The sequence below is a fragment of the Nothobranchius furzeri genome, chromosome 14 (assembly GCF_043380555.1).
Source record: "Nothobranchius furzeri strain GRZ-AD chromosome 14, NfurGRZ-RIMD1, whole genome shotgun sequence".
In the NCBI taxonomy this organism is placed as follows: Eukaryota; Metazoa; Chordata; class Actinopteri; order Cyprinodontiformes; family Nothobranchiidae; genus Nothobranchius; species Nothobranchius furzeri.
In genome coordinates this window covers 20,666,118-20,690,229 of record NC_091754.1, presented here as the reverse complement: position 1 = coordinate 20,690,229, position 24,112 = coordinate 20,666,118, and the positions used below count along the sequence as shown (strand labels likewise).

Here is a 24,112-nt window from a genome sequence, read left to right as displayed (position 1 = left end):
AGCAAAAAGTTATTATCAGGAGAGGGAGAATGTTTAAGTGGTTAGCAGCAGTGTGCTAGATGATGGCCCCCTCCATGAGGCCACCACAGCTCAGCAGAACATCATTGTAGCTATTCACTATTATTACTATTGTGTAGATCTCCTTGTTATGTCGGAATAAAGGTAGTAAAACTGCTGCCACCTTGCAGCTGAAGTTTGAATTACATCCACACAAAAGAAATAGGCCACAGTAGATATTTGCATGTAAATTCTCAATAAATAAATAAATACACTGATTTTATATGCCAGTTCAGTGTCATGAAACATTGGGATATTTTACTATCGGTATTTTATTTACATCCTTATATTCTAGCTTTATATTTTGCTGGATTTATATGCAAAAATTATAACTCCATTGAAGACATTTCCCATTGCACAGCACAGAAATTAAGGGGTTTGAAGAACAAAACGTAACCCCAAAATGTCATAAAACTAAAATAAGAGACTTGTTTTCAATGCATTATGAATTGCTGCAATTATACTCATTCCCACATTTTAAGACAGAAAATATTACATAGAAATCAAACGTTTAAGCTCAGATGAATTTATTAAAGTCATTAAATTATATTTAATTGGTTTAGATTTCTTCCTCATACTTTCTAGTGACTTTGCCTTTATCAGTTTAAAAAGTCGATGCAATTCGTATTTATTGTGCTCATTGAAACGAAATGAACAGTCCTGGCTTTTCATGCCACGCTCGTGCAGAAAGCATGAATCGCCCTCGCGATAAGAATTTTTGCACACGCCGCGTGACGTTACAAAAACGGAGAGAGAGAGAGGTGGCCCCGGAGCCCGGCGGACACTGCTGAGGTGTGGAGAGGTTTGTGCCCAGAAATCATAATTATTACCCATTTCCACTCACTGGCATCCGGTGTACCTGTGTGAAATCAGAAATAGGATATGCCAGTCGACTCCTTTCCCCGTCCGCGTGAGCGAGTGGCCGTATGCGCTGCAGTATCGAACATTTAAAAAGTAGCTTGATGAGAATCCAAAGTAGTGGAAGTTTGGAGGGGACGCCATCTTTGGTCCCAGCTCTCCACGTCCCCAACACGGACTGTGTGTTTTCAGCAGCATACAACGGCAGTGCTGAAGGCCTAGGAAGGTATCGTGAAATATCTTAAAACATATATGTCTTTTCTACGTGTTTGTCTTTGTATTTTGCGTAAAATGAAACGAAACTACAACAAAAAAGCCCTTCTCCGAAGGAATCGTGGTAGCGAAAGCTCCTCGCTAGCGAACGTTACAGTCAGCTTTCAAAGTCCATTGAGTCTGTTGGGTTAGCTGGTAGCACCGAAGACAGGACCCGTTCAGAGCTCAGGCCAGTGCATTAACCTTTACGCAGATAATAACATGCACCACGGTGATAACGCTTGACTAAAGAACAGAAATGTTAGCGTCGTGGTCGATGCACCCTTTATCGATCACGATGCTGTACGAAGGGCAAACACAAACGAAAATCATCCTAAATGCAAAAAGCTATTTCTGGAAGTGGTTAATGTGTCGCTGCACTGAATGTAAAGGTGTGCATCGCATCGTTAGCGAACCCTTTGTGTCCTGGTTGAGGTGTTTACATTCAGCATGTGTTAACTGGCGTTAATTTACAATCTTAACAATACAGATGCAGCTTGAGTTAAATACGAACATATTTGTGATGTAAAGTATGTATGTACATATCTCTTTGCTATGCTAGATGGATAGTAGCCATGTTTGACCTTTTCTCATAAGTTTTTTTAACTGCAGGGGTATTACTTTTAATTATGTGCTAAATAACATGTAAACAAATCTTATTTAATGCTAATCTCCTTATCTGACTAGTTTAAACTGTAAGCAGGTTTTCTTGTCCTTATCAGTGCAACATACACTGATTTACAAGAGTGATGGCTGTCTACCTAATGTCACTTGTAATTATTAGAAGCTGTCATTTCCTTCCTGCAATTTTTTCATTTGTAGTTGACAATGAATTAAGTAAATAGTTCACCCAGCCATGCCAGATGATGGTTTAAATCTGTGTCACTGTGCTGAAAAAACAGGTGGTCACTGTGCTGCTGAGCAGCATGGAGTTAAAATGACATCCAGAGCTGTAAGGGTTCAACCTCTTGCTCGTGCAGGGGCTTGAAAATAGATAACATTTATGCACTGAAGCTTTTGTGTGCAGCACCGTAAAAAACCCCTTTAATAAAAGCATACATGCAGCTCGAGAGTATTGTGTGAAACTGTTGTGAAACTCATCAAAGTTTCACCTACTTATCATCTTGTTGGTTGAGTGCTTGCAACAGCAGCTTCTTAAGGATCTTTTGCGATCCATCCATGAATTTTCATCCACTTAATCCGGAGTCGGGTTGCGGGGGCAGTAGCCTAAGTCAAGAGGCCCAGACTTCCCTCTCCCCAGCCACTTGGGCCAGCTCCTCCGGGGAAATCCCAAGGCATCCCCTGGCCAGGTGAGAGACATAGTCCCTCCAACGTGTCCTGGGTCTACCTTTAGGCCTCCTCCCGGTTGGACGTGCCCGGAAAACCTCACCAGGGTCCAGGAGGCATCCTGACTAGATGTCCGAGCCACCTCAGCTGGCTCCTCTCGATGTGGAGAAGCAGCAAATCTACTCCGAGCCCCTCCCGGATGACCGAGCTTCTCACCCTATCTCTAAGGGAGAGCTCAACCACTCTGCGGAGAAAACTCATTTCAGCTGCTTGTATCCACGATTTCGTTCTTTTGGTCACTACCCAAAGCTCATGACCATAGGTGAGGGTAGGAACGTAGATTGACCAGTAAATCGAGAGCTTCGCCTTCGGATTCAGCTCTCTCTTCACCATGACAGACCGGTACAACATCCGCATCACTGCAGATTCAGCACCGATCCGCATATCGAACTCAGGCTCCAGTTTTCCCTCACTCGTGAACAAGACCCAGAGATACTTAAACTCCTCCACTTGGGGCAGGACCTCATCCCTGACCCGGAGAGCATTCTACCCTTTTCCGAATCAAGACCATGGTCTCAGATTTAGAGGAGTTGAGTTTTTGAGATCATCATCATCAAAATGCTGAGCAAATGGTGAAAAATTTGCATCATCACAAAATGATCCACCTCTTGATGCAGATATTGTTTAAAGTCACACAAAAAAAGTGTGGAGAAATATGAAAAGACTTTTATTTGTTGGATTATCAGTTGAGAAGGAGAAGGAAGTAGAACGATTTCCCTGGGTATAGACCGATATATCGGGCCAATGTCTACCATTTTTTTATTTATTGCATCATCCCATATGTCTTTTTAGTAGAACTGATTAAAAAAACTGGCACATTTGGGGGCAGCCTGCTGCCAAGTTTTTTTAAACATAAATTTGTGTTATTGAAACATAATCTGTTTAGTACATGCTGTAAAACATTGTCAGCTCACATTTCTTTTTATTTACTCGTTTTGTATTTAATGCTTGGTCAGTTTATTGATTTGTGTTGGAGCTATTTATACTTTGTGTTATTTTTGTGTATTTTCTTTAAATTTGTGATTAGTTCACTTTATGTTTTTTTGAAGCATTTATAAAGTTTATTTGTACCGTAATTTCCGGACTATAGAGCGCATCTCAATATAAGCCGCACCAACAAAAAAAAAGGTTTTCTACACACACACACGCCACACTCGAATACAAGCTGCAGTGCAGCAGCCACATGCAGGTCTCCGGCGCACAGCACATGTACGGCCATAACATAAGATGATTAGACAGAAAGACGCTACACAGAGGTTTTTCGATGTTGTTTTAATCCAACAAAATGAATTTTAAACACAGGTGAAAGTGCCTGCAAGTTTAGAAAAGAAAACAGCACTGATAGCATTCATATTTCTGGATGGTTATAAAATAAAAACAGCACTGACACGCTTTTACCGGTAATTTGCATGTTTAGAAGAAAAGAACAGCGCTGACACAGCATCAATAAGCCCCGGATGATTAGAAAATAAAAACTGCACACAAAACTTGCCTGGTTAGTAAATAAAACACACTTGCCTACCAGAAAAAGTCATTCGCTCTCATCTTCCTCTTGCACACTAAAGCCATTAAAGTCCTCTTCTTCAGTGTCGGAGTTGAACAGCCTCAGAAGAGCTTCGTCACATACCTTTTCAGTGGCGATGTCGGTGTCGCTGTCCGTGTGTACTTCCCGCTGCCGTCTCCAGCGCCGAACCATGGATTCATTCATGCCAAGCTTATGTGCGGCAGCACTGTTTCCCTCCTTTACTGCCAGATCGATGGCCTTCAACTTAAATGCGGCAACATATGAACTCATACGTGTAGTTACCATGATGGGGGGTATGGATTTGAAAAAAAATACTTTGTCGTGCCGGCTGCTTGCATGTGCTAAATTAAAATGAGCACTTTCTTCGATTTCCACTTTTGACTTCCACGTGTTTCACTTTCTGCTAAAGCGCCCCCTGGCAGGTGAAGGAATATCTACAGTAAAGCCGCACCTCATTATAAGCCGCACGGTTGAAAGCATGGGAAAAAATTAGCGGCTTATAGTCCGGAAAATATGGTAGATCAATATTCATTTATTTTAGTAGTTTGTTCTGTTGTTTACCTTTGTAAGTCAGTCAGGAAAAATAACAGGGTAATTTTTGTATAAGTAGGCACTGGTATAGGACCAGCATACACTGGGGTGGGCGCATGTTATTTATTTATTTATTTTTTACCAAAGCAGGAGAAGCAGCAGGAAACAATGGAAAACAGGATCTGTGTTTTATTGCTTGCCAACCTGGAAAATAAACCTTGAAGAAAACGCAGCTTTCGAGTTTGGACATTGAACTTCTTCTGCCTGCGTACGAAACATTACCACAGTGCAGCAGTGGCTTTTAAATTGGAAAATATGAAGTTTGTTGACAAAGGAACTGCCTCTACATAAAGTAAAAAACCCAGCCCATGGAACAGAAGGAATGTTCCCTCCCTGATGGACATGTTGCAAAAGTGGATCTTGAGGATCGTCATCAAACAAAAGGTTGGATGTGATCCTTTTTGAGGAATTCAATTAGACTTCCTGCTTCAGGCCTGGGTCATCATGTCACTGACTCATCAAAGTTGGCTAGTGAAAATGTTGTTTAAACCTTCAAGGAAAATGGTGAAAGAAGATTAAAGACAATATTTCACTACAAACAAAGACTGATGATGTGCCAAGCTGATGCATAATTGGATGATTGAAAGGTGACAACGCCCATTGTGGAAATGTTTGCTTGCTGCAATCTACAATCCTAAACAAAGAAAAGTGTCTGTGCTTTATGCTAAGGATTCTCTGAGTTCTGTGCAGTTTTAAGTGACAGAAATAATTAATAAAACTGCTAAAATGTCTGATGTCTAAAATAAACAAGAGGATGACACTCAAATGCTGAAAGAGAAAAGAAACATTAAATTCACGCCAAAGGGTCTGGAGCTTCACATTAAAACATGCCAAGAAAAACTGAGTTCAATGTGTAAACAAAGCTCAAAGTACATGAAGAAAAAATCCAATTTAATTACGTCACATGAAAATGTTGGTCTTCTGATTTGGCCAAATTTATTAAGTGCTATCAAGGCGCAGCAGATGTGCATGAATCGTTTTTAAGTTTGCCATTGCCAGAAGAGGAACTGAAAAGACAAGTGGTGTACTTTAAACCCAAGGTGAAAGCATTCTCTGAATTTAAAGACAAAGTAAAGGTTTAGTTGCAGGAAGCAGGCAATCCCTTCACAGAACAAAACAGATGTTTCTGATGATCAAGTTGCTGAAAATCCGGATGAAATAAACCCTGAAAACAGTGTCTCCAATATTTCAAGTGTAAAACTTCGATCAAAAGCCTCTTCTCAATCCCGAATGTCATCAACGTCTTCTGCACGCATCAAGGCTGCGGCTGATCAGGCAGCGCTCAAAGAGCGAGTAGCTGCGTTAAAGAAAAAACATTTGATTGACAATCAAGAGGAAAGGCTGAGAAAGAAAAAGGAGAAATTAGCTTTGGAAACAGAGTTGGCAGCAACCAATGCAAAGCATCACATTTTGGAAATAAACTCAGTTTGCAGTTCAAAACGATCGGATGGAATGAACTCTTATTTTGGAAGAGGCCATGTGTAGAAGCCGACTCAGCTAAATCCTAATGCAGACACGTTTACTCCAAAAGATCAAGATCATTCTGTTATAAATCCTGCTTCTGAACCACAGGTTGTCCGACCCAAACAAAGACAACATCAACCTCAAGTGGAAGTAAAAATGAAAAGGGTCGATGCTCAAGCAACGCAGCAAACTTTGCGTCAATGTTAACCTTTGGCCGAAGACTGTCAGAAGGATATTGTGAACATAATGCAGAAGCAAAACGATATCACTGCCTTACTTGTGAAGCAAAATTTATCTTCTGTCCTCCCCGCTAGAAATATCCCTGTGTTTGATGGAGACCCGTTGCAGTACAGATCATTTATGAACGCCTTTGAAAACGGAGGGGAAGCTAAATCTGACCGCTGGAGCGACTGCTTGCACTTCCTAGAGCAGTTCACTAGGGGGCAGTCTAAAGACTTGGTTCATAGCTGTCAGCGTTTGCCTCCTGAACAAGGCTACTCCAGAGCTAAATATCTTCTCGAAGAACATTTTGGAAATGAAAGTAAAATCACCTCTGCATACATGGAGAAAATGATGAGTTGGCCACTAATTAAAAGTGAGGATTTGAAAGGCCTTCAATCATTCTCTCTATTTCTTCAAGGATGTTCAAATCTAACAGAGCAATTTTTCTACATGGAGTTGGATTTGCCCTCAAATATGAGAATGATTGTAATGAAACTTCCATACAAGTTGAGAGAAAAATGGAGAGTGGTTGCCTATGAGCTGCAAGAACAAAATGGACACAGAGGTTCACTGATCTGGTTGCTTTTATAATAAAACAAGTGAAGGTAGCATCAGATCCAGTGTTTGGCAACATTCAAGACTCGCAATCAGGCAGCAGCTTTAAAGTTCCAGGATCTGTAAAGCAAAAGAAAAAAGGAAGCAGTTTTGCTACCAATGTCAGCACAGTTCCAGGAGTGAAAACTGAAAAAAGGACCAGATCCAGTGGTCTCCACAGCTGTTTGTTTTGTTCAAAAAGTAATCACTTATTGGAGAACTGTATGCTGTTAAAAGCTAAGATGCATCGAGACAAGTTAACATTCATCAGGGAAAAGGGGATTTGTTTTGGTTGTTTAAAGGTTGGTCACACTAGCAAAGACTGTAGAAGTTGTTTGGATTGCAATGTGTGCCATCAAAAGCACCCAGAGGTTTTTCATATTGAGGGAAGGGAACCAGGTGTATCCTCAAAACCAACCCACCAGACAACAAAATCTCATGTCAACTTCTCAACTGCAACTACTCAGACATGTAGGCATATTGGGGCCGGTCATGATGATGATGATGCAGTTTTTTCTATTGGATGCTGGAGTTGCATCAAACCAAGTTCCATTGGAAAACCAGACAAAGCTCAACTTCATCATTTTTCAGATGCAAGTCAAGACAGATGTGGAACAGTGTCCTATTAAAGACTGGGAAAGGATAACATCACACATGTGGCCTTTATTCTGGGAAAAGCTAGAGTTGCTCCTCTGAAGCAAACTACAATCCCCAGGCTGGAGTTGACTGCTGCAGTTCTTGCAGCCCGAGTAAACAAACTGCTGCAAAAGGAGCTGGAAATAAAGTTGGAGAAATCTGTTTTCTGGACTGATGGTACAACTGTTCTGAAGTACTGTTCTGAAGTACATCATCCAATGAAGCCAGAAGATGTAACACCTTTGTTGCAAACAGAATTTCTGTTATTGGAGAAGCAACAAATCTAAATCAATGGATACGTTTCCTCCAAGGAAAACCCTGCAGATGACTGATCAAGAGGCCTGAGAAAGGAGGACTTCCTTAAAAGTGGAAGATGGATACAGGGTCCAGAATTTCTCTACAAGTCAGAGGAGGAATGGCCTAAACTGGATGTCGATCTCTGTGCAATTTCTGTAGATGACCCTGAGGTCAAAAAGGACCTGACTGAGTGTTATTGTGAAAGAATCACAAGAAGCTGCAAACCAACTGATTCATTACTTCTCATCTTGGACAAAACTTAAAACCTCTGTGGCCTGGATTTTAAAGCTAAAAAGGATCCTGCTGTTGTTGGGACAGAAGAGAAAGGAGTTTGGCATTATTTATGTCTGTAGCAACAACAACAATCTGGAGACTCAAAAGACAGAGGTAGAAAAGAATATGGAAAGATTTAAGTCCACTTTGAAGCAAGAAAATCTAACTCCAGAAGATTTGGACAAGGCAGAACAAGCCATTATTCAGTATGCACAACAACAGGAATTCAAAACTGAAATAGCTTTGATCAACAATGGCTTCCAAGCAGTACCAAAGAGAAGTTCTCTCTACAAGCTTGATCCAGTGATGGATGCTGCGGTCCTTAGAGTGGGCGGCCGATCAAATAAAGCAGCCATGCCAATGGAAGCAAAGCATCCCGCAATCCTGACAAAGGACATGCCTGTGTCAACATTGATTTTTACATCATATCCACCAAAAGTTGGGACATGCAGGAAGAACTCACATGTTGTCAAAACTAAGACAAAAGTATTGGATAATCAATGCAAATTCAGCTGCCAGAAAAATCATCTCATTGTATTGTGTGCAGACGCACAGAGGAAAGTTTGTTGAACAAAAGATGGCAGATCTGCCTGAAGAGAGAGTTCTGCCAGACACAGCCCCTTTCACGAATGTTGGAGTGGACTATTTTGGGCCAATACATGTGAAAAAAGGACGAAGTCTCCTGAGAAGGTATGGCGTTCTTTTTACTTGTTTGACCAGTCTTGCAGTCCATCTAGAAATTGCATATGCACTTAATACAGATTCCTGTATAAATGCAATCCGGAGTTTCCTCTGTAGACGAGGACCAGTTTCAACCATCAGATCTGACAAAGCTACCAATTTTGTTGGTTCAGAGAACTAAAAGAGAGCTTGGCTGAGCTGAACCATGCTAAGATTCAAAGGGCATTTGTCCAGGATGGAATCAAATGGAACTTTAACATCCCAGCAGCCTCTCATCAAGGTGGTGTTTGGGAGCGTTTGATTCGTTCCATAAAGAGCACTTTGGTCTCAGTTCTCAAAGAACAAGTTTTGGATGATGAAGGACTCTAAACAATTTTCTGTGAAGTTGAAGCCATATTAATTGACAAACCCATTACCAAAGTATCAGATGATTCAAATGATCAGGAAGCCCTCACACCCAATCATTTGTTGTTGAAAAACAAACCAGTTTTACCACCAGGACTCTTTGACAAAAATGATCTTCATTTTACGAAAAGGTGGAAACAAGTGCAGTACTTGGCAGAGCTGTTCTGGAAAAGATGGCTTTCTGAGTATTTACCTCTGATGCAAGAGAGACAAAAGTGGACAAGGACTGAAAGGTGTCTCATACCTGGAGTTATTGTCTTGACTGCAGACCCCACAGCTCCAAGAGGATCATTGACTACGTTTACATGCAGCCAATATCCGGGTTATGATCGGGTTAAGGTCGGTATTCGGGTTTATGAGTTGATCAGAATAACCCGTTTACAAGCATAAATAGAAAGAGTTACCCCTGACTTGCATAACCTGATTTAAATGCGGACGTTGGGGTAGCGTCAGGACGTATGGACTACGTCCAGACGCAGTATGTGTCATTTCCGGTTCTTCTTGTTCCAGTATCCGTAAAAACAATAACATGCTTCCCAGTTCGGAAGAGATAGCGACCGCGTTTGTTTGCGCTTTAGTTTCCTCGTCACTCTAAAAGTGTGGTGCTGTGCCGCGACTCGCCATGTTGCTCCCAACTTGTTGTTTACTTCCGGTGTTCTGGTGCATACAAGACGTCTCGCTACTCAAAAGACCAAGATTCCTTGCAAACGGAGCATGCGCAGAACACACGCTTTGATGGGGATATCCCGATATGCGTTTACACGGCCAAACATTCGGGTTAGAAAAGGGTTACCCCAGGTGTAGTAACTGGGTTTTAAAAACCCGGTTATGAGCATATCCGGGTTTTTGGCGGTGTTTACATGGACCTGCGGAGCCGGGTTATTGTGAATATTCAGGTTTTAAAAAGGGTTACTGGCTGCATGTAAAAGTAACTCACTGATGATGGCAAAGGTCTTAAGTGTGAACCAGGACACAAAAGGATTGGTCCGTTCAGTGTGACTACAAACGAAGATGTTTTGGAAAGACCAGTTGCAAAACTTGTTTTGCTACTGGAAGCATCATCTTGAAAACCAAAATATCAGCAAGGACTAAGAGCATGTTTTGAAGAAATAACTCCTTATTTTGAGAACTTTAACTGTGAATCTATGCACAATTAGGGGCCGGGGTGTTGGAGCTATTTATACTTTGTGTTATTTTTGTGTATTTTCTTAAAATTTGTGATTAGTTCACTTTATATTTTTTGAAGCATTTCTAAAGTTTATTTTTAGCTCAATATTCGTTTATTTTTGTAGTTTATTCTGTTTACCTTTGTAAGTCAGTCAGGAAAAATAACTAGGTCATTTTTGTATAAGTAGGCACTGGTATAGGACCAGCATGCACTGGGGTGGGCGTATGTTTTTTTTTTTTTTTTTTTTTTTAACCAGAGCAGGAGAAGCAGCAGGAAACAATGGAAGCCAGAATCTGTGTTTTATTGCTTGCCAACCTGGAAAATAAATCTTGAAGAAAATGCAGCTTTCAAGTTTGGAGTGGACATTGAACTTCTTCTGCCTGCGTACGAAACATTACCACAGTGCAGCAGTGGCTTTTAAATTGGAAAATATGAAGTGAGTTGACAAACAAAGGAACTGCCACTACAATTTGTTTGGTTAACTTTGGTCAAATGTTTGATTTTAATATTGTGCATTGGATACATTTAAGATTCAGGAGTTGGTTGAATTCAAGTTCAAAAACTGATTCAGGTTCAGAAAAGTTGCACATCCACTTTTCGAATTAATAATATTTTAGCTTACAAACATGGTGGAAAATGTCTAAATATTGGATATGAAATTTGGCCCAAAAATTAGCAGCATATATTGGCCATCAGCTGGCCATGGAACGTATTGGTATCAGCAATAGAAAAACACACATTGGTTGATCTCTAGTTGCCCAATTGTCTTGAACACACCTAATTTACACAGTTGTCTATACAATTCTTGGAGATGATCAAAACAAAATGTTATAATTGTTTCCATTTGACAGATTTCTTGAATTGTACAGGGATAATGGTAAGGCTGGGCGATATGGCCTCAAATCTGTATTGCGATATAATCTGAAGTATGTGCGGTAACGATATATATTGCGATATATTTTTTCCTCTGTTTATATATGTCAAAATGACATGCGTTTAAATATCCTCATGTGGCAAATATATGCCACTTGAGGCATATAGGCCGCCTCCTCCGCCCACTCCATGCTTGCAGTCACTGCCATTCTGTTGCCCCAATGTCAGCAGGGTGCACATCTTGGTGATGTCATGTGTTATTGCGATATCGCGGTATTGCGATATAGCCAAAAACTATCATTACCCAATTTTATATCGTTTCTACCTTATATCGTTTATATTGCCCACCCCTAGATAATGGTTAAAATGATAAACTACAAAAAAGCCGAGTGGACCTGATCCAAAGACTTGTTGCATTTGTCTCCTGGGAGAGCTTGAAATTAAATTGTAATTGCCATGTTGAGTGTTTATTGTCTGCCTCTTATTTAAAATCTTTGATGATCACATTTCAGTTTGAGGAGTCTGAATAAATACATTTATTCTGTTCAGGTACAGCTAGACCAGTTTCCCACATTGTTGAACTTTCTTCCTCGTGTATTACAACCTGCAACTTGCTTTTGAATTTGATCATTTATTGATTTGATCTGATTTGTCATATGTTGCATTAAAAGCCATTTTGACCGCTGGTGTTTAATCAGTATGCTGACCACATTTGTCTCCTGTATTTATGGTTTTTGTTTGATACATTAATTCAACGTTTTATCCAAAGGTTCAAAATTTGACATCTGATTTTAATAATCATGGCTGTTTTTTTTTTCACATATGATGCAAAAATCTATTTGTCTATATTGTGCGTAAATCCTATTTGAATTCCTATTTGAATTTATACATTTGGTGTTTTAACTGTTTTACAACCGGTTTTGTGGCTGGCTTTTATTCAGCAGCTGGGTTTGATGCTTAGGTGGTATTTAACCTTTTAGTGCTCTTCTGGAAAAATGATTGCAAGTCAATATTTAACATCTGCAGGGTTCTGTCTGCTGTAAACAGTTTCTGCAGTCAGGTTGTTGGTTCTTAATTTTTGTCCTCTGTAAATTATTATAAACTATTATTTTGCTTGTAACCAAAACAACCCTTTTATCTTGAGGGCATTAATGTGCATGACAAATCTGCGTTTTAGTTTTCTTGCCATATATTTGTTTTTATGTCCACCTGTTAATGCAGCTGTTATGATGGGCATAAAGCCTTTTAATTCTGTTTTGCGGCATCATTATACTCATGCCATCATTTCAGACACCCTCTGTATTCTATTTTTGCTTCTTAAATGAATTTTGGAAATTCCTGCAGCCTGAGGATTCAGTGTAGTGTCATGGCTCTGTGGATGTTTCAAAATGGTTGTCTCATTAAAGCACATATTTAGTGTGCAGGCACCTCTTAGTCTGCAGCAGCACCAAGGCCCACGGAGCTCCTGGATCATTCCCACAGGAGCACAGTTTTCAGTATTGCTTAGCAATTGAAAATGTTCCTTTTGGGACACTCATGATGGAACATGTGGGAGAGAAATACTTTATATTTGTGTGCTGAGTTATTCATTTTGGATTTAATCTGAAGGTTAAAGGCATCGCTAGATTTTTATCAGGCGTAACTTCTAGAAAATGCTTGTGAATGAGCAGGAATTTTGTGTCTGTCGTTCTAGTCCTCAGTACCTGTTGGGATTAGATCACATGACTCTGCTCTTAAGCTCACTGCTACAGTGTCACCTGCTCTTGGCTGTAAAAGGGCTTCAATTGGGAGGATCCTTGAATAATTGTGAATTTGTAATCTCCCACAGGCACCATGGATGAGCTGCACAGCCTGGACCCCCGGAGACAGGAGCTACTTGAAGCACGGTTTATGGGCGGGGTCAGTGGCAGCACAGGGGGCAGCACTTGCAGCACAAGTGTGGGAACCAAAGTGTGTTTACTATTCCATTTTCATTGATTGTGGTTTGATTCCATGCATGTTATTAATATCACTTCCTTTTCTCCCCAGGGATTGACCAACAATGAATGTTCAAATCATAGTTTTGGAAGTCTGGGTTCTTTGAGTGACAAAGAGTCAGAGGTAAAATTCCTGTTTTGTCACACATAGGAGATAGCTCCTTAGTTTTGTTGTGATGCATAAAATCAGAACTGAAGTGTGCTGTACTTTTATTATAAGACTGAAACTTCACACAAATCCTCTCCTTCAGTTTTAAAGAAATGATGCAGATCTACAGACACATTTAACAAGTTTTTTCCTTTGCCCATATCTTATTTAAGCTTAAAAAGGTTCAATTAACCTCCAGCTATAGCTTAGGCGTTGTCAGGTACTTATTTGGGAGGTTTTCTTTCATAATCCTAAACTCATTTTCGTTATCCAGTAAATGATCTAAGTTGTATCTGTGCTCATTAGAAAATGGTTCACATGTGTTTCCATCAGCCTCAAGTAGGACTGAATGGTTTTAAAAAAATATTGAGTTGCAGTTTTTATTTTAGCAGGATGGGGGATGGTTGAGATGTGCTGTAACATTTACAAACATGACAGGAAATGACATCATACCATCGAAACATTAAAAGCTACTACTCTAATACTGCAAAGAGGGAAATTGAAGGTAATGATTGCTTATGTGTATTTATCAATAAATACATGTAAGCTTTTTACTTTTCCTCACAAAAGCGCCACTCTTAACACTGAACTATTACATATTGTACATGCTTACTTTGAATTTCCGTAACTTGGAAACGGTTTGTGCCATCAGAAAAATTCAAATAATTTTAAAAGAAGAGAAGTTGCACTATTAAGTCCCCTTAGTGTTATTAGGGTAAATCTTTCTGCTGCTGCAGGAAGTAGGCAAATCGGTCTCTCGCCCTCACACTCATGAACGGTGCTGAGTGAGGGACAGAGAATGAGCCAGAGAGAGATGACCATTGTCATTATTGATATCGGCTGTGGCAGCACTACGAAATGAAAACAATACATGGGAGAAATAACTAAACATGCAGCTCTGTTGGCTCAAGAATTGGGTTTGGCGCCCATAACTCCCAGCTCACTGCTACCACTGTTGACACTTTAAAAACCAAGAGAAAAAACTGAATGTCTAAAATAGATCCTGGGTCAGTCAGAGCACTAAAAAAAATGCAAATTCAATAATGTGATTGAATCGTTCAGATAACAACAGATCATTCAGCTCAAGTTATTTTACTTCATTTATTAACCTTCTTAAAATGAGATCGCACAGACTTACACATATCCACGCTAAATTCAATGTATGATGAGAGGACACCTAAAAAATAGAGATTAGTAGTTTCCTCACCTAATAAGAGTCAGAGGTAGTTCTTATTCTGTAGGTATAATGTTACATAGGAAAATGCATCTTATTACTATTTGAAATACAATTTTTTAAGCCGTTATTAAACAAATGCACATTAAATTGCAATCAGTGAGATTTAAAAAATAAGTAAAACCACATTATAGATCACATCTAACAGAATCTACAGCAGTAATCCAGCTGTTTATTATCGATAACTCAGTTGTGTTTTAATCAGAGGTGGAAAGTAATGAATTACATTTACTCACGTTACTGTAATTGAGTAGTTTTTTTGTGTATTTATACTTTTTAAGTCGTTTTTAAAATCTTTACTTTTACTTTTACTTCAGTATGTTTTTAAAAGAATTGTAATTCGCTACATTTTAAATCATATCCGTTACTGAGTAAAAATAAATTGTAGACTTGATAAATTAAAAATATTACATGTAGCAGCGTCGGAAAAGAATGAGACACCTGCGTGAGCGCCGCATCTAAACCGTGGGGGCATGGGTGTACACTTAATAATGAGGACAAACAGCCATTTTTACCGCAGTTTTGCTCTAAAACATCAGTTCAGTCCCTGTGATCCACTCGCTGTTCACCTCCTCTCTCCCTCCTTTCATGTGGGCTGGAACATGCACCTTCGCGCACCGGTGTTACGTCATCAGAATTTCGCTCGGTTCGGTAGCTGGTGTCGGTACAGAATCTGCTCGGGTGCAAGATGGCTCGGGGTCCTTCGACTGCCGATGACGTCTAAGTAGTTGATTGGCTGAACATGAACCTTACGGAAGTTACGTTATCACATTGCGTTGTTATCACGTTACGTTGGTCCAGGCAAATTTTTCTGTTGGAAAGATGGACAACTTTTACAAAGAAATCCATCATTACCTCTTTGAAAATACACTTTTAGCGTAGAGCTGCATGTATATTACAGCTAAACGATTAATTGCATGTGCAATAAAATTGTGATGCGACAAAAAGAGATTTTCTAATCGCAAAGGCTGCAATTTGTCAGCGAGTGGTTAGCACAATGCTAATATACATGGAAAAACCCATAGGAAAACTAATGCTAATATCACCGATTACATTATTACAAATTATGAATTAGAAACGTGCCAAATGATTACATTTGGAGTCTAATAGAAAGTAAAACCACCATCAATCAAATAAGTACAAACAGGTATTTTAGTAAAGCCAGAAAACTTTTAACTCCAGAGTTTTGGCTAGCAGCTATGAGCGTAACTGAACTACGCATGGACAAGACGTCAAAAACTAAACACGAAATACTTCAATAAACGAGACACACTTCTTTCCTGCAATTACAATTTCACAGGTGTTGCTAATACCTATGATCCTTCAAGGGATGTGCTCAAAGAGGAGTTCAACATTATGAATACAATATAGTGTTTTATTTTACAAATACCATTATAAACACAAACTTACGTCTTAAGAAACATTATTTTAATAGCAAAACTGCTAAATTCTTTCCAACAGTATAAAGATGTGTAGTGTATTTTGTCCGAGTGGGTTTGCCGTACTTTGACGTCATCGGCAGTCGAAGGACCCCGAGCAGATCTTGCACCCGAGCAGTAGGGCTGTCGCGGTAACCGCAAAAATGAAATATCGCGATATGAAGAAACCCACCGCGCTGCATCATGGGCCACCGCGATTACTGAACTTGGTTCAACTCAATGATGCATGTAGAGAAGGATGGCTGCACTGGTATCAAAACGAAACGTTACTTCGCTCCTTTGGGAGCACTTTGGTTTTCAGTACGTCAGCTGCTGCGCAGCCAGAGTCCTTGGCCGAGACGGAGCTGCCACCAGCGGCAAAAAATAAATAAATAATAAACGCTCGGAGACCTCCTGAAGTCCCGGACAAGCACTGCTTCTGCAACCGTCCCGAAGAGAGTTTGAGCCGAGCTGGAGCTCACTCGCTACCTGCAGGAGGAATGCATCCACCCTAAAGAACCCCCCTGACATGGTGGAGCAACAACCGGGAGAGATTCCCTTTGCTCGCCAGAGTCGCACGCAAGTTGAGTTCGGAAGCGAGCGGGGCCGGACCGGAGCGGGGGAGCGGAGGTAGTGGAATTTGGGGTAAGTGCAACGAGCGCACCATCCGAGAGGGTTTTCAGTGTTGCTGGAAATGTTGCCACCCCTCTCAGATCCTCTCTCAAACCGTATATGGTTAACATGCTTGGTTTTCCTTGTGGGTAACAAGGACGTGACCGAGCTATAAATCACCGTCATTCGTGTGTGTGAAAGTGAAATGATAGTGCGCCCGCCCCCCGGCGCGTGCGCGCCCGGTACATGCAATTTTTTATGCTTGATTTTAAACAACTAAACAAAATGGGGACTTGTTTCTTATTTGTTAGATGCTGCAGCCAAATTTGCATTTAAAAGTTTAACCTTCTCCTGAATTTTGTTGTTTTTAAGTTCAGTCGGACTCCGACTGTCGGACAAACAAACGTTACTGCGATCTGTGTTGTTACTGCCCTTTGATCTGCATTCAGTAAAGCGTTATAAAAGAAGGCACGGCAATTTTTAACCTTTTTTAAATGTGTAAACATTATGTTTAGATAGTACTGCAATAAAAAAAGGACTGCAATAATATCGCATACCGCAATATTAAGCCACCCTGAATCACCGCAGGGGGAATTCCTCAACCGCGACAGCCCTACCGAGCAGATCCTGTACCGACACCGGACTGGGTTCCGTGTTTGAAATGTCTTCCTACCGCTCCGCACGGAAGCGGCAAAATAACGTTTAGCGCTCATAACAAGCGGATTCTCAGCGCTCTGCTCATAAAACAGAAGACCCGCAGGCCTCTGTGAGATAAAACATCCTGATATTGTTTCAGGTGTAAACATCGTGCTCCATCCCTGTGTTTGAACTCAGAAGATGCTTCTTGATGCCACATATGTGATGATTTAGCTTGTTTCTTTATTTTACTCCAGAATAAGAGATTAAATTATTACAAAAGCAGTTCAGTGTAGTTAAATTAGTCATTCAAAGGATTCTAACGTGTGTGGGTGTGCGTGTGTGTGTGCAATTGTGAACTGGCATTGTGATTTTGCACTACTGAGATGTAGCCATCCTTACACTGACAATGGCCTTGATCGAGTTGAGCAGCGCCTCGCCTGGAAAGCGGACGAGAGCAGACGGACGCAGCTGGGGGAGTGGCTGAAAGCCGGCGTTTAAGTCGGACAGATTTCCCTACATGTGTAGCTCGCGGGTGACGACGGATCAAGATATCGCGTTAGAGTTCATACTTGTTTAATTATTTATTTTAATTCTGGTGCCTGTCAGCAACCGAAACACATCCTCACGTGCTTGTGGATATCATATATTGTATATGGAGACCTGACTGTAATAGTAAGTAAAGGTTATCGGCTGTAGGTTTAGTGTGTTCATAGGAAACGTGACAAAAGAACACAAACCACATTCCTCTTTATGTCCATATAGTTGTCATCATCAACGTTACATGATTTACAGAATACATGCGACCAACTAAGATTTTGCATTCAACCACCGGATGTTTGGATCAAAATGTGAACCAATCAGAACTTAGATCAGGTGAGAGCCAGGCGTTTCCCGTCATGCCCTAGGTTTTGCAGCCGGTGGAGAGCAACTGCAGCGCCTTGCTCCAAAATCTGCGGCCGCCTTGATCTCACGAGGTTATCGTTGCCTACGTAGGCATGGCGTCAGAGCAAGTCGGTGTCAAGACGGACACAAATCTAACCGGCAAGCACTGCGCGCCGATCACCGGTGATCTAATCTGCACAGAACTGGCTCATCTTGAACACGGCCTATGATGTAACAAAGTAACTTCTACATTCATTTTAGAATCCTGATTATAACTTTCAATGCTCTACGTGGACAAGCTCCTCCCTTTATTACTGAACTGTTAAAGCCTTATGCTCCAACCCGAGCCCTCAGGTTCACACACCAGAACCTTCTAGAAGTTCCAAAGACCAGATATAAAAGTCGAGGTGATCGCTCCTTCCAGACTGTTGCACCCCGATTCGGGAATGATCTTCCTTTATCCTTATGCAGCATTGACAGTCTGGACACTTTTAAAAAACAGCTAAAGACCCTTTTATTTAAAGCTGCTTTTAACTAAACCTTTTATTTTCTTATTTTTAGCTCAAATTTGTAATCTTTCATCTGTTTATGAAAATGTATAATTTTATGACTTTATTTTTTCTGATGTTAATCTAATTCTGTTTTGAGAGCTTTTAGATTTAATTATGTTAACCTGTTTATGATTAATTTGACTTTGTTTTATTTTGTTTTGATCTTTGTGAAGCACTTTGTGATTCTATGTCTGTGATAAGTGCTATATAAATAACATTTACTTACTTTGAGTACATTTTATTTATGATGCTTTTTTACTTGAGTAAAAATTTAGGCGAGTTCTTTTACTTGTACTTGAGTAAAATATGATCCAAGTATGGGTACTTGTACTTAAGTGGTACTCTTTCCGCCTCTGGTTTTAATCTTATTGTGACTTTCTAATATTTATCTTTCAGACTCCAGAGAAGAAACCATCTGAAACGAGCAGAGGCAGAAAAAGAAAACCTGAAATTCAGTCGGAGAGCAGCCAAGGTTTTTATTTTTCTGTTATTAATTTGATTTTATTCTGAATTCTTATTACGCTGAATAAATTAAACTTTTCAACACTCTTCACTTGACAGGAAAATCAGCTGTGCGAGGACCCAAAATAAGTGATTATTTTGATGTAAGTATAGGCTTATTACCTTGTGTGTGCTGGATACATGTTAAATGGCAGATCTTCTGCTTATCAGCTGTCCGAAATTTTTATTTTGTAGTTCCAGGGAGGAAATGGCTCCAGTCCTGTGAGAGGTCTCCCTCCAGTACTCCGTTCACCTCAGAACTCACATTCCCACTCTGCTCAAGCCGCTGCTGTAAGGGATCTCCAAACCCCAAAAACCTTTTTAAACACTATTTGTTAATAAATAACATCTTCTCTTTCAGGTCCGACAAAATAGCTCCTCTCCCACTAATATGTCTTTTGGGGACCACATGACAAATCCAAAGCAACTAGCAGTAAAATTTGTTCAGGTCAGGAGGTGACTGAAGAATATAAATTCAAAATCACTTAAACTTGTTTGAGAAAACTCATACAACTTCTCTTTTTCTGCTTTAGACCGACCTTACAGTTTTGAAACTGGCTGCCCTTGAAAGCACAAAGAACCTAGATCTTGAGAAGAAGGAGGGCAGAATAGATGACCTGCTGCGGGTAAGATGACAACTACTTTATTTACTACCCTACTGGGAAACTGGACTGGTTTGCATAACTAAATGGAAAGCTTCACCCCTTTTTTGGGTGTTCATTGTGTGTTTGAAGCTGACTTTTTCCTCCTTCGTAGGCAAACTGTGACCTCAGGAGGCAGATAGATGAGCAACAAAAATTACTTGAAAAGTACAAAGAACGCTTGAATAAATGCATCACCATGAGTAAGAAGCTGCTTATAGAAAAGGTAAGTATACTGACTTTACTGATTGTTTTTGTTCTAGTACAGATACATGTATGAATATTGGTGTAATGAATGGTTTTTCAGAGCAACCAGGAGAAGCAGACTTGTCGAGAGAAGAGCATGCAGGATAGATTACGTTTAGGTCATTTCACCACAGTGAGACATGGAGCGTCTTTCACAGAGCAGTGGACGGATGGTTACGCCTTCCAAAACCTCGTCAAGTAAGCAGCTTGTTTAATAATTCTTTTAATTTGTTAAATTAAGTCAGGACACCATCTAGAGGCAGAAAAATGTATTGCACCATAACCTTTAAGGACCCAAACCTTTTTGAAATGTAAAACAGATTGGAATAAATACATCTACATGTATAAAACATAAATTAAAATAAAGAAGTTAAATAATTTGATATATGTATGTATAGGATGTCACTTGGAGTTGTCAAATTTGAATATATGACTCCAAAGGCAATTTTACAAATGTTTGAATTGGGACGAGACACCAGTGGGTCCATAAAGGTTAAAGGAGTCATAGGTAAGAATTCTACTGTGAAATAATCACAAAACAGTCTAATGTGTCGAACATGTTGTAAGGGAGGTTATACCGAATCAGATTTCATTCTCAGCTGGCTGGGGGGGGGGGGGGGTGGTGTCAGGTTTTTCTCCTTTCCAAAAAACAAAAAAGGGACAAAGTCTTTTTTTTTTTAATACAATCAGTTTGTGAGGTCGTGTCTCAGGCGAGCTAATTGCAGCGCCAACGTTTGTAATTTGACACACACGGGCACAAAACTCCAGGATGTTTAAAGAACTGAAGACAGTTAAAGGAGCGACCCAGAAGTTATTTCTTTTTTCTTGGGAATCGTTTTGTTTTACTCTAATATCGAGTGAAGCAGGTTGGAGGCTAACACTGAGCTAACGGTAAATAAATTAAAACAACTAGTTGGCTCTAAAAACATTTTGAGCAACCTTTTCAATTACCAACAACTCAATATTACAGTGAAATGCATGAGAGAAGTGAATTAACAGTTCTCATCGCACCTTCAACCTGGAGATTTTCAGATTCCTCGTGGAATTTGTAATTATAAGTCCTTTAAGTGTCCAGATTCATTAATAACCCCTGATACTGATGTTGATTTTTAAATAAGAAAACAAAAACATTAACTATGAATGTTCTGATCCCATTACAATCGGCAGACAACAAGAGTGGATAAACCAGCAGAGGGAAGACATCGAGAGGCAGAGAAAACTTCTTGCCAAGAGGAAACCTCCAACCTCCAGCAGCTCTCAAACACCAACCACAAACTCTGAGCCAAAGCAACGCAAAACCAAGGCAGTAAATGGAGCAGAAAGCGATCCCTTTCTAAAACCCAGCCTACCTCAACTGTAAGTCCAGCCTGTCTGATTAGTGCACAGTAATAAGTAAAAGCAGCGATGTACAAACAGGCCTCATTTGTTCCGTGGTTATCCTGCTTAGGCTAACTCTAGCAGAGTACCATGAACAGGAAGAGATCTTCAAACTGCGACTTGGACATCTGAAGAAGGTTTGTTTACCACATTATCATTTCAAACATTTTCTTTCCCTGCAGACACAGATTTACTTGTGAACTGTTTCGTGTTAATCATTTTATCCAAAACAGTAAAAATCTCTCATTTTAAAGCAGAATTTTTACTTTGCAACTCAAGTGTACAAAATGTTTTATGTGACGGCGATTGGTCATTTCCTGTCTCTAACCACCTCAGCTGTTAATATGTCACTGGTGCAAGGGTTTGGTTGATCTCCGCTACTTGTTGTCAGCTCTTTTAAAGGTCTTTCTGTTCACTTGTGTGTTTATGCGCTTGAATCATTTATAGGAAGAAGCTGAGATCCAGGCTGAGCTGGAGCGCCTAGAGAGAGTGCGCAACCTTCACATCAGGGAGCTGAAGAGAATAAATAATGAAGACAGCTCCCAGTGAGTCTAAATATATTTCTTTGACAGATTCTTCTCTGACATTGAAACATGATGTACAAACAAGGACGATATCCTAATCTCTCCTGGTAAGGTTCAGCGGGAACGGTGAATAATTTGTCCACAAATTGATCTGGGTGTATTTTTTTTTCTCCCTTCATCTAAAGATTTAAAGATCACCCGACTCTAAATGAGCGGTATCTGCTCCTGCACCTTCTAGGGAGAGGGGGCTTTAGTGAAGTTTACAAGGTGAGTGTGTCACTGGTCACATAAGGCACAAAAATGATTAAACGGGTTGTTTTGTGCTTTGTAAGCCAAGCTTTCTCATGTTTCTCAGGCTTTTGACTTGATTGAACAACGGTATGCTGCAGTAAAAATTCACCAACTAAATAAGAACTGGAGAGAGGAGAAAAAAGAGAATTACCACAAGTATGTGTGTTTAATTTTTTACACCATATCGATAAATGCACCACAGCCTCTGCCCCTTGTTTCTGTGATGGCTAATAACAAACGCCGCCGTGGATATTCACAGGCACGCTTGCCGAGAGTACAGAATACACAAGGAGCTGGATCATCCCAGGATTGTAAAACTTTACGACTACTTCTCACTGGACACAGACACGTAAGAAACCTGATCATCCAGTTATCTTCTCAGCTGTGGGCTGTAATTCTTAAAAGGCCCTTTATCCTGTTCAATAGTTTTTGCACCGTCATGGAGTACTGCGAGGGCAACGACTTGGATTTCTACTTGAAGCAGCATAAGCTAATGTCTGAGAAAGAGGCGCGTTCGATCGTCATGCAGATCATCAACGCACTAAAGTACCTAAATGAAATCAAACCCCCCATTATCCATTATGACCTTAAACCAGGTAAACGCAGCCTCTCCTGCAAAGCATGATGCTGAACACCAATCACATCTTCAGCTCTCACCTTGACGTGCTTTGATTTCAAGGTAACATCCTGCTGGTGGACGGCACGGCTTGTGGAGAAATAAAAATCACAGATTTTGGCCTTTCTAAAATCATGGATGATGATAACTACGGCGTAGATGGGATGGACCTGACGTCGCAGGGGGCAGGCACTTATTGGTGAGGCGTCATGATGAAGCTTGACTGAAGTACATAGATGTTTAGATAAAAGCTGTTTTCTGACAACTAGACTTGTTTCTTGAATGCTGGATAATTTGGGATCATTTAGTACCGACTACTGGATGTAAACACGTCTCTCACCGACCTTTAACATGCTCCTGTTAGGTACTTGCCTCCTGAATGTTTTGTGGTTGGTAAAGAACCTCCAAAGATCTCCAATAAGGTGGATGTGTGGTCAGTCGGCGTCATCTTCTTCCAGTGTCTGTATGGGAGGAAGGTGAGGGGATCATGGATAGTCCTCAAATGATGTGTTTGGAGATTTTAGGCCTCCAGTTAACGTGCCATCTGTGATTTTCAGCCCTTTGGCCACAACCAGTCACAGCAAGACATTCTCCAAGAGAACACCATACTCAAAGCTACTGAGGTCCAGTTCCCCGTAAAGCCTGTTGTCAGTAATGAAGCAAAGGTAAGAGATTTAGGATGTTTTTCAAGCACTTGTATCTTACAACAGTTTTTTTTTTTTTTAAACCTGTGATTTCCCCTCCTCCCTCCAGGCCTTCATTAGGCGGTGCCTGGCATACAGGAAGGAGGATCGGTTTGACGTTTTCCAGCTGGGAAGTGACCCCTACCTGCTTCCGCACATGAGAAGGTCGAGCTCCTCTGGAAATCTGCAGATGAGTGCTGCCAGTTCTGGACCAGCTACATCCAGTGTCATTTCATATTGACAGTGTTGAACTGTGAGGGGGTGGGGGAATAAAAAACGCTAACTGATGACTGAAGTTGCACCTGGAGGGCTCTCTAGAGGCTTGGGATTATAAGAAGGAACCAGAGGAGACCTCTAGACCTGCACCAGGCTTCTGCTCATTTACCAGAGCTGCATCAGTGGATGGACATGGGAAGGATGTTTTTAAAGGACTCAGGTGGTTCAGAAAAGAAGGGGGGGGGGGGGAAAGCACTGAAAATGACTCTCCACTTGGAAGAAAAAGTGACTGATAACCGTGTTTAGATGTCGCA

At 40.5% G+C, this 24,112-nt stretch overlaps 1 protein-coding gene across 2 annotated transcripts; it reads left to right on the top strand.

Annotated features, from left to right (window-relative positions):
• Window positions 1-772: 772 nt before the first annotated feature.
• Window positions 773-24,051, top strand: tlk1a (tousled-like kinase 1a). 2 transcript variants are annotated; one of them, XM_015966504.3, is made up of 21 exons: window positions 773-859; window positions 13,072-13,193; window positions 13,272-13,343; window positions 19,100-19,175; window positions 19,265-19,308; window positions 19,400-19,495; window positions 19,566-19,652; window positions 19,738-19,830; window positions 19,961-20,071; window positions 20,153-20,289; window positions 21,259-21,447; window positions 21,539-21,605; window positions 21,916-22,013; window positions 22,178-22,259; window positions 22,348-22,439; window positions 22,543-22,632; window positions 22,710-22,879; window positions 22,963-23,098; window positions 23,264-23,375; window positions 23,457-23,564; window positions 23,653-24,051. In XM_015966504.3, the coding sequence occupies exons 2-21, from the start codon at window positions 13,077-13,079 to the stop codon at window positions 23,821-23,823; spliced, it is 2,148 nt and encodes a 715-aa protein (XP_015821990.1). In that variant the 5' UTR covers window positions 773-859; window positions 13,072-13,076; the 3' UTR covers window positions 23,824-24,051. The 2 variants fall into 2 exon arrangements, with proteins under 2 accessions (XP_015821990.1, XP_015821989.1); XM_015966503.3 differs by lacking the exon at window positions 773-859 and adding an exon at window positions 931-1,141.
• Window positions 24,052-24,112: the final 61 nt, after the last annotated feature.

Bases quoted from the DNA above. Each gene is read 5' to 3' on its own strand.
- tlk1a (XM_015966504.3), top strand. From the start codon at position 13,077: ATGGATGAGCTGCACAGCCTGGACCCCCGGAGACAGGAGCTACTTGAA. The intron at 19,831-19,960 runs GTAAGATGACAA...CCTCCTTCGTAG, and splicing joins GAATAGATGACCTGCTGCGG to GCAAACTGTGACCTCAGGAG. The intron at 21,606-21,915 runs GTTTGTTTACCA...AATCATTTATAG, and splicing joins GACTTGGACATCTGAAGAAG to GAAGAAGCTGAGATCCAGGC.